The 10,565-nt window shown below is 43.1% G+C and overlaps 1 protein-coding gene across 2 annotated transcripts; it reads left to right on the top strand.

The window, feature by feature from the left end:
* Window positions 1–4,388: 4,388 nt before the first annotated feature.
* LOC120437474 lies at window positions 4,389–7,040 on the top strand. Of its 2 annotated transcripts, none has more exons than XM_039608062.1 (2): window positions 4,389–6,279; window positions 6,916–7,040. In XM_039608062.1, exons 1-2 carry the CDS (start codon window positions 4,807–4,809, stop codon window positions 6,988–6,990), a joined length of 1,548 nt encoding a protein of 515 aa, XP_039463996.1. In that variant the 5' UTR covers window positions 4,389–4,806; the 3' UTR covers window positions 6,991–7,040. The 2 variants fall into 2 exon arrangements, 1 of the variants encoding a protein (XP_039463996.1); XR_005611159.1 differs by lacking the exon at window positions 4,389–6,279 and adding an exon at window positions 6,753–6,820.
* Window positions 7,041–10,565: the final 3,525 nt, after the last annotated feature.

The following is a 10,565-nucleotide window of genomic DNA, read 5'->3' as shown; positions in this document are numbered from 1 at the left end:
TCACAGGTTAAGAGTAATTTTGAGTTTTTACAAAATTTGCTGAGTTTTAAAGGGCACCTTCTGTGAATTTTAAAGGGGTACTATACTAATGTGAAAAATTGAAAACCTTTAGTAATGTAAATAAGGATTTAAGGTATTTCTAAGTATATTTACACATTGTTACTGAGGGTTTACTCATATATTTGTGATAAGGTAATTTTGTTCTTGTCTGTTTGAAACTTAAGTTCAGTATTGAAGTCAACAGCGTGTTGGAAGACTCATACATACATTTATGAACCTTACTGGCCATTCAAATTAAGTCTATTGCAACTTTCACTTACACATAGTCCAGAAGAAATCTAGTTGAAGTTTAATAGCTGCACAATCACACTGCTATAATCTCAACATGTCTGACATAAGCAGAGAGACCTGCCATAAGGATGCTGAACAATCCGCTCAAGCTGAAGCTACTGGCACTGAATCTGCAACAGAACTAGAGGGGCTTCGAAGAAGTGAGAGGGCGCGTACCCTAACAGAAAGGGGGAGAGCATACCAAGATGAGAGACTGAAGCACATTCAACGCAAATACAAAATCATCTATGAGAAGTGGAGGTGTCATGCACGAATAGGCAAAGAGTTATTAAGTGGTGATTCTTCTAAGGATGAGTTAACTGAGCTTATTGAGAACATCAAAAGCACCTGTTCTGATGTAAAGGTAGTTTATGAGGAGCTGCGTCAAGTGCAAACCCCTGAACCAGACCTGCGGCGCAGGGTTGATACATGCATGTCATTCTCAGAATTTATTATTCAAAGAGCAGAGAGACAGCTTAAAGGTCATGAAGCAGATAAAGATGAAGAGTCTTGGCCTGATGTTGGATCTGTTCTAGGCTCAACAGGTTCTGTTTCTAGACCACTGTCTCGTCAATCAGGATGTAGTTCTACCCACTCTAGCAGCCACTCTGTCAAAAGAATAGAGGCTGTAGCTGAAGCTGCTGCAACTCAGGAAGTCTTGGCAGTGTTGGAGGAGCAAGAAAAGGAAGAAACAGAACTTCAAATGTTAGAGGCTGAGAACCTAGCCAGACAGCAAGCAATCCAAGATAAACGTAGAAAACTTGCACGCCTAGAAGAAGTAAAGAAGCTGAATGCTGCTAGAGCTCGAGTGAGGGTCTATGATGAAGCTGAAGAAAACATAGAAGCAACTGATTTGTTGTATGGTAGTGAAGTACTGCCAGAGCTTAGAGTCACTGACTCCACAGTACTTCCAGTCACAACCCATTCTCTCAATGCATCAAGTCCCCCATTCATTCCTCAATCCCTAGCAGTTACAAGTCAAGCTCCTTGTCCACAACAGCTACCTCAGTCTCCTCCAGCCTCAGTGTTGAGGCCTCAAGAGCAGAATAGCTTAGATCTGGTCAATGTACTAGTAGAAGCTATGAGTGCAAATCGGCTCCCAACACCAGAGCCTGCGGTGTTTACAGGAGATCCCTTGAAGTTCAAAGACTGGCAACTGTCCTTTGAAACATTAATAGAAAGGAAGAACATCCCAAAGAATGAAAAACTGTATTACCTAAGAAAGTACTTAGGTGGCACAGCAAAGAAGGCCGTGGAAGGATTTCTTCTACTGGGCACAGAAGCAGCATATGACTCAGCCTGGAAGCTTTTAGAGAAACGTTTCGGAGACCCATTCCTAATTGGGAAGTCACTCAGAGACAAGCTGCATGCATGGCCAAAGATAGGATCCAAGGATGCTTGCGAGCTAAGAGAATTTGCAGACTTTCTCAAGAGCTGTGAGGCTGCCATGTCTCATGTCAAGATGCTGGAGGTCTTGAATGACTGCGTTGAGAGTCAGAGGATTCTGCTGAAATTGCCAGATTGGTTGGTTTCCAGCTGGAATCGCAAAGTGATGGAAGTCAGACAAGTGAAAGCTGAGTACCCACCATTCAAGGTGTTTGTTGACTTCCTATCAAAGGAAGCAGATCTTGCTTATGATCCAATTTCTTCAATACAAGCACTTAAGAGTGTTGAAAGCGAGAAACCAAGGCATCCACGAAGCCAAATAGTTCAAGCAAAGACTCTGACCACAAGTACAACACAGAGCAGTATTACATCATGTGTTTTCTGCAAAAGGACAGGACACATCCTAGACAAATGCCGAAGTTTCACAGAAAAGACAGTTCAGGATCGTGTTAAGTTTGTACACACAGAGAAGCTTTGCTTTGGATGTTTGAAGACTGGTCATCACTCAAGAAAATGTGATAACAAAAGCACGTGTGAGAAATGCCAAAAGAGACACCCGACATGTTTGCATGACGATAAGTTCAAGGAACGTCAAAGGTCAATGCACCTAAATGGAGGTGAAATTTCAAAGGACAAGGCAGACACCACAGAAAGGACTGCAACAGCCACTTCCAACAGAGTTATACAAGAGGGTCTAAGCACACAAACATCTTCTATCTTGCCAGTCTGGGTGTCATCTATTAAGCAGCCAGATCAAGAACTGCTAGTTTATGCACTTTTAGACACACAGAGCGATACCACCTTCATACTAGATGAAGTAGCTCAAGGCCTGAACACAAACAGAGAGAATGTCAGTCTGCGACTGTCCACAATGTCTGCCAAGTCGACAGTTATTCCATGTCAGAAACTGACAGGTCTACAAGTGAGAGGATACAACTCAGAGAAAAGGATCCCACTACCACCTGTTTTCACAAGAGAGTTTATCCCAGTAAACAGGCTGCACATTCCAACCTCTGAAACAGCTCTAAAATGGCCACATCTAGAGCAACTGTCAGAAACGATTCCACCACAGTTGGATTGCGAAGTAGGCCTTCTTATAGGCTACAACTGTCAACGGGCCCTCCTCCCAAGAGAGATCCTGTCTGGTGACGAAAATCATCCATACGCACAGCGGACTGATCTGGGCTGGAGCATTGTTGGTTGCTCACATTCAACAAGCGATGACAGCGATCCAATAGGATTCAGTCATAGAATCATAGTACGACAAGTGACACCGACTGTGCATCCATCAGTTCAGCTAAAGAAGGAAGTGCACTTTGCGTGCAGGACTCAAGTCAAAGAGATCAACCCACTTGACATAATTAAGACTCTTGAATCAGATTTCACAGATCACTCAGCAGATGATAATCCAGTTTCTCAGGAGGACCTCCTCTTTCTGTCTAAAGTGAAAGCTGGAATAAGACAGAAGGAAGATGGCCACTATGAACTTCCGCTTCCTTTCAAGACAGACAAACCTAATCTTCCAGACAATAAACAGTGTGCGGTTCACAGGCTCAGCTCATTAGGCGTCGACTGAGGAGAAATGAACAATATTACATGGACTATGTCAACTTCATGAATGAAATCATAAGTAGAAGAGATGCTGAGAAGGTGCCACAGTCTGAATTAGACAACCAGCCAGCATGGTACATACCACACCACGGTGTCTACCATCCCCACAAGCCCGGGAAGATCCGTGTGGTTTTCGATTGTTCGGCACGCTACCAAGAAACCTCTCTAAATGACCATCTCTTGACAGGTCCAGACCTGACTAACACATTAGTTGGTGTGTTGTGTCGATTTAGAAAGGGTCCGATAGCCATAATGTGTGACATCGAAAAAATGTTTCACCAGTTCCACGTTGCAAGGGAACATCAAGATTATCTCAGGTTCCTCTGGTGGGATGGAGGTGATTTGGATTCTGAACCCTCGGTGTACAGGATGAAGGTACACCTCTTTGGGGCAGCTTCGTCCCCCGGTTGCTCCAACTTTGGACTGAAATACCTAGCTTCACAAGGCCAAGGCAAGTTCATCCAAAGAAGCTTCTATGTGGATGATGGCCTGACAAGTGTAAGGTCGACTGCTGAAGCCATACGCCTGGTAAAGGAATCAAGAGCTCTGTGCAAAACAGGAAATCTACGGCTACATAAGTTTGTATCCAACGATGAGGGTGTGATTGCAACAATTCCACCACAAGAATGTGCTCAGACCAAAGATCTAAACATGGCTCTAGGAGAACTTCATATCGAGCGAGCACTTGGAGTTCAGTGGTGTGTTGAGGCGGATGAATTTCAGTTCAGGGTGGTGGTAAAAGAAAACCCACTGACAAGGAGAGGGGTTCTCTCAACTGTTGCCTCAGTCTATGATCCACTAGGTTTCGTGGCTCCATTCCTACTTGTCGGCAAACAGATTCTTCAAACGCTGTGTAGAGACAAGGTAAGCTGGGACGAACCTCTCCCCGAGCACATCCAGCCACAATGGGAGTCATGGCTCAAAGATCTGCCTCATTTGGCAGCTCTAAGGATTCCAAGAAGCTACCTTCCATCAAACTTTGGTGAAGTCTCACTATATGAGCTTCACAACTTTTCCGATGCAAGCTTCAAAGGGTATGGTCCATGCTCATACCTTAGAGCGGTGAGTGAAACAGGACAAATAAGTTGTTCACTTGTCTTGGGGAAAGCAAGAGTAGCCCCTACCAAACTAACAACCATCCCAAGGCTTGAGTTATCATCAGCTGTGACCTCAGTCCGCATTGGTGATATCATCAGAGGCGAGCTGGAGATTGAAAATGTGCAAGAGTATTACTGGACTGACTCAAAGGTGGTCCTTGGCTATGTGAACAATGATGCTAAAAGGTTCCAAACATTCGTGGCCAACCGCATCCAGCGAATAAGATCTAGCACAAAACCTGAACAATGGCGATATGTCAACTCTGAAGACAACCCAGCTGATGGAGCCTCAAGAGGATTGACTGCAGTTCAAATTAAAGAATCTAACTGGCTGAAAGGACCCAACTTCCTTTGGCAGCAAAATCTCCCACATGAAGTGGGAATGGTGGGAGAAGTTGAGGCTACTGATCCTGAACTTCGGAGAGTACATGTTCATGCAGTTAAAGCAAGAGAACAGAATCCAATGGTAAACCGTTTAACTAAATTTTCTGACTGGTCCAGAGTGGTGAGAGCAATTGCCAGGCTCAAGAGATTTGTCAGAGAGTTTAAGGGATTTCAGTCGAGAACTAATGAGTCGACTAATCTTGAAGAACGAAGAGAAGCAGAGATCTTCATCATCAAACTCGTACAAGAAGACGCGTTTGCTGAAGACATAAAGAAAATAAGAGGCAAGAAGGAACACACTTTGAGCAGGCACAACAGGCTACGCCAGCTGAATGCTTTCCTGGACGAAACCAATGTTCTCAGGGTGGGAGGACGGCTGTCTCAGTCAGCCTTACACCATGATGTAAAGCATCCTGCGATACTTCCAAAAAAATCTCACGCGTCAGCTCTGCTGGTCAAACATCATCATGAGCGCATACACCATCAAGGAAGGGGCATGACCATGAATGAGTTGCGCGCAAACGGAATATGGGTCCTAGGATGTGGAAGTGTGGTCTCCTCACACATTTACAAGTGTGTAAAATGTAGACGATACAGAAGAACAACTGAGGTTCAACAAATGGCAAATCTACCAGAAGAGAGAATTGAGACATCTCCCCCCTTTACTTATTGTGGGCTTGATTGTTTTGGCCCCTTTATTGTGAAGGAAGGAAGGAGAGAGTTGAAACGATACGGATTGTTATTCACCTGCCTATGTTCTAGAGCAGTTCACATAGAAACCCTTGACGATTTGACAACAGACGCATTCATAAATGCACTTCGATCATTCATAGCTATTCGAGGACCCGTGCGCCAGCTAAGATGTGATAGAGGGACAAACTTTGTTGGTGCTAGAAAGGAGCTTTCTGAGTTGCTTGAAGGAATGGATCAAGACCGTACAAGGGCGCTTGGTTGTGAATTTGTGCTGAATGTCCCATCAGCTAGTCATATGGGAGGAGTTTGGGAGCGCCAGATTCGAACAATCCGAAGCATCCTGATAACTATGCTTGACAAGTCTGCCAGCAGACTTGACACCACAACTCTAAGAACGTTTCTGTATGAAACAATGGCCATAATCAACAGCAGGCCACTAAGTGTCGAGCATCTTCACGATCCTACTGGTCCTGAACCCCTCACTCCTAACCACATTCTAACCATGAAATCATCTGTAATTCTGCCACCTCCTGGACAGTTCTGCAAAGAAGACCTCTATCTGCACAAAAGGTGGAGAAGAGTGCAGGTCTTGGCCAATGAATTTTGGCAACGATGGAAACGAGAATACCTGCTAAACCTCCAACAACGACAAAAATGGCAGAAGACGTCACGAAACTTGCAAGCAGATGACATTGTAATATTAAAGGATGACAGTGCACCAAGAAACCGGTGGAAGCTTGCAAGGGTTGTGGAAGCCCTGCCCAGCACAGATGGCAAGGTGCGAAAGCTAAAGCTTCTTCTCAGTGACACTACCTTTGATAAGGGAAAACCAATCACTAAATCAGTTTACCTTGAGAGGCCTGTTCACAAAGTAGTTACATTACTTGAGGCCACCTAAAACACACGTAAAGCTAAATGACCTACACTTAAATGTACACTCACACATCAGTTCCTTATAATTTTCATTGAGGAAAATCTCTCCTTTTAAGTCAATGAGTGATTTTGGTGGGAGTGTAAATGCTGTTAAAATGTTCTGTGTAGATTTCATGATGTAGATGACTGATTTATAATAAGTTACATAATTTCATGAATATATATATATATAGTTTGTGTTAAAATGTCTTTATTTGAAATGTACATGTGTAAAGTGTAAAAGCTAGTGTCTCGTGAGAAGACCCCTTAACGAGAGTACACGAGACTTTTCATGGACTGCGAGGGAGCAGACGTCTCTCATGAAGCGATTTTAAGCTAAAGGTTTACTAAAAGAAAAGGTAACACAAAGACTTAAGGACCTCTTTTCAGGACAAGCAGCCAACGAGGTATTTGTCATTTGAGAAATGTTTTTATTTGTGTTTGGACTTAATATGTGTACTGTAAAGTTGCTAATTGGTTTGTACTGTTTACTCGTGACCAGTTCTCACGGCGTAAAGGCGTAATGGCGTATCGGCGTACTGGTGATGGTGAAGCTGAGGAGAGAAAGCTCAAGTAATAAACGCCCGTTTCAAAGAACCGACCTGTGTCTGTGTTGTCGTGAAGAGAGCTACAAGTCCGCTAAACAAACTAATCGAACCAGAAATTCTCCAGACTTCATATAACCAGCTAAAGAAAGGCTTTTTATCCTCCAGAGCTGTCACCGATTCTGAAGAGTCACTCACCCAAAAGAAGACCACAAAAACCCATAGCAGCACAAATGCGCTAAGACAGAAATTGGCTTACCAACGTTATTATCAGCGGCAGCCAGTAGCTCCATGATTATCAGCAGCTACCACGGCTAGCTAGCCACATCATAACCGCTTCTTCTTCTTCTGTCAGTTTTAATGACGGCTTGCATCCAAAGATGTTACACTACTGCCATCTCCTGGTTTTTACTGTTATATCACTTCCAAATCTTAGATCCTCTGGATGAGTCCAGTATCTCTCAAAATGCTGCAGTTCATCCTTTGACACAAACTAAAAGACACCGAAATATTTCCCAGGAGCTTGCCTCTCTTCACTGGCTCCCTGTTCACTTCAGAATTGATTTTAAAATGTTATTGTTGATTACAAAGGCCTGAATGGACAGGCTCCCGCGTATTTGTCTGACCTTTTCCTCTCTTATCCACTCTCTAGATGATCTTTTGGTTTTGGCCATGCCAAGATCTAGGCTGCTTCACAGAGGCGATCAAGTGTTCGGGAGCGTAGTGCCTAAACGGTGTAACCCCTTTTTAATACAGTGTTATTTGGTATTAGTGTTTTGGTACTGGTATTATAAGTTATTTGGTAATAGTTATTTTGTATTTTTGCACTTTGGTCAAAGTTGCTGTTGTAATTAAATGTGCTTTATAAATAAATGCATAAACAATAAACAAATTTAGTTTAGGAGATGGTGACCACAGACTATTGGTCTCTCCTGACTCTGTCCTGAAGTGGCTCAATAATCCACCAGAGGGTGCTGCAAAACCTGATGAGTGGACTACATCTGGCAAAACTGATCTGGTCCGCCAAAGGGCCGTCAGTCTTTGTGGTATGTGGGCCATGGGTAAGTTGTGTCCAGCCACGGGCCAGTTGTAGGCACACTGCTGGCCCTGTGCAGGCCCAGAAAAGTTTCAGCTCTGGCCCCAGATTTCAGCCTAGTGTGTACCTTAATCAAACCATGTAATAACAACATGTGCCACAACATGCCGAGACTCTGGTCAGACAGCGAATGGACTGATTCTTATATAGAATCTTATACATACACTTTCTCTAAAGGGAGTGCTTCCTAACTACAATAACACTCTTAACATGCAGACTGGAGGAAACAGGGATCAAACCACTAACCTTCCAATCAGTAGGTGACCTGCTCGGTGACCTCCTGAGCTCTGTGACCTCCTGAGCTCTGTGACCTCCTGAGCTCGGTGACCTCCTGAGCTCGGTGACCTCCTGAGCTACAGCCACCCACTGGGAAAGATGAGTAAACCCTCACTAGGTTTTGGATTAAGTGGAGGAAAATAGGAACATAAACAGTGCCATCATTGCCAGACCTGGCCCACATCTGGTCGACATACACTCTGCCATGACACCAGTCAGTCAGAAGTGCCAGCTTGATGCCAGTTCCGGGCCAGACCTGTTTTCTATGAGCCTGAGCCACATAAACCAAACCACAATCGAGCCAGCTATGGCATGCCATCACATAGACAGTGCCATCATTGCCAAACCTGGCCCATATTTTAATGACATACGTCTCATCATGCCAGAAGTCAACCAGTAGTGCCAGCTTGATACCAGATCCTGCCAGACCTGCTTGCTATGTGGGATTAACATTTAAATGTCCTGATCTGGGGGGTCCTACGATGGCAAGAAAGATGAGATCCTCCTGTTTGTGTCAGTAGCCTCTTAACACCCACCAGTCCAATCCAGTGAACTCTTTAGATTTAGATTCTCATCTATCCCTCTCTATAGTATTTTCAGCCACACAGAGATTTTTTAACAGAACTGAATTGAAACATGGCATCTTTAAAGTTTCTGAAATTGTTAAGCGTCTGAGTAAAATGCAAACTGGTTTGATGGTCAACTGCAGTATGTTTAAAATGTACTGGTTTCACCAGTAGATGGTGGAAAACTTTAAAAGTCATTCACGGCTATTTCAAGCTTCACTGAGAGGTTTCAGAAGAGGAGCTGTGATTCAGGCAGTGTGATCAAGATGGAAGTCCACACTGAGTCTCATGTTTATCAATTTATACTTTATCACACACTAAAACACTTCATTTCTTTATTTTAGGTCAGACCACCGAGTGTGAGACTATAAATATTGACATTGTAATGAACACTAGTCCAACATTCACCATGTTAAACCTTCTCTATACTCATATCTTCCTGATAAAGTGCAACTGAAAAAATGCACAATACATACTGTCCTGTTCTGTACTGATGTTTTACCGTGTTTTGCACCCACTGAATGATGTCCCTGCTGTTTACAGTGTGCCAGTTGAAGCTTAATTTTTATTCCTTGTTTCATGGTAAATAAAAAAAAAAGATTGAAAAAAGAGGGAATCCTTTTTATTGATTGAGTTTATTGATCCTGCAGAGAACTGATACGGAACACTTTTACAGGTTATAGAGGAAATTAAAAAATATAAATAACATGTGGATGTCCTCTGGTCTGAGGTGCTGGGGGACCAGTTAGAGACCAGCAGCTGGACATCAGTGCTTGGACTGGTGGACTACTTCAGTGAAGAGTAGACGACGTCTGGCTCTGGTTTAAAGTCTGAACACAAACACACACAGCTCAAACAACAGGAAACATGATTACAAGCTTTGTAGTTCAATCAGGACCTTCAGTCTCCACCTCTCTGCATCACACACAGTCCCAGTTCAGACTTTACTGGGAACTAGTCCAGATGCAAATCAATGAGCTGTCGACACTCTAATTAAAGTTCACAGAAGTCAAACCTTGAGCTCAACAACAATTTGCTCTTTAACTGCATTAAATGACATTAAAAAAGTCAAACTTTTGGTTATGTGGTTAGCTTAGCTTAGCTTAGCACGATGGTTGGAAACATGGTGAGCAGCTAGCTTGACTCAGTCAAAGATAAAGAGCAGCTGTACCTGGGCCTCCTTGTTCTGATGGCTGTTTGTTCATAACTGACGTCTTCAGTTCTCACTGCTGAGTCGACTGCAGCTGAATTTCTGTCTGTGTAATAAATAATAGAACACATTTGCATTTCTGTAGGTGCACAACTATGAAAATATATCATCACACTACAGCAAAACGTTTTTAATTAATCAAGTGCTACATGACAGGATTAAATATATATTTTTCTAAAGCTCAGCACCTTTTGTACAGTTTTTTTCTCTCTCGCTTTCACACCTTTGCTCTGAAACACAAAGTGACCACAAAGAACTGGGGGGTGTTTCTGTGTAAGGGGCAGGTGGACGACCACAAAGCTGCCAGTGAAGACTGACACTCTTCACCACAGAGTACAAAGCAAACACTTTTCACAGCATGAGCACTAATATTAGACACACTGGTATGCTGTGATGACTACTGTTATATTAGAATTACTACTTTATTTAAAATAAAATTATATAGAAATACTGAGATAG

Source organism: Oreochromis aureus, linkage group 3 (assembly GCF_013358895.1).
Source record: "Oreochromis aureus strain Israel breed Guangdong linkage group 3, ZZ_aureus, whole genome shotgun sequence".
NCBI classification, from domain to species: Eukaryota; Metazoa; Chordata; class Actinopteri; order Cichliformes; family Cichlidae; genus Oreochromis; species Oreochromis aureus.
The sequence above is the reverse complement of the archived record's forward strand: the minus strand, read 5'-3'. Positions and strand labels throughout refer to the sequence as shown.

Bases quoted from the DNA above. Each gene is read 5' to 3' on its own strand.
- LOC120437474 (XM_039608062.1), top strand. From the start codon at position 4,807: ATGGTGGGAGAAGTTGAGGCTACTGATCCTGAACTTCGGAGAGTACAT. The intron at 6,280-6,915 runs GTGCGAAAGCTA...ACTCGTGACCAG, and splicing joins TGCCCAGCACAGATGGCAAG to TTCTCACGGCGTAAAGGCGT.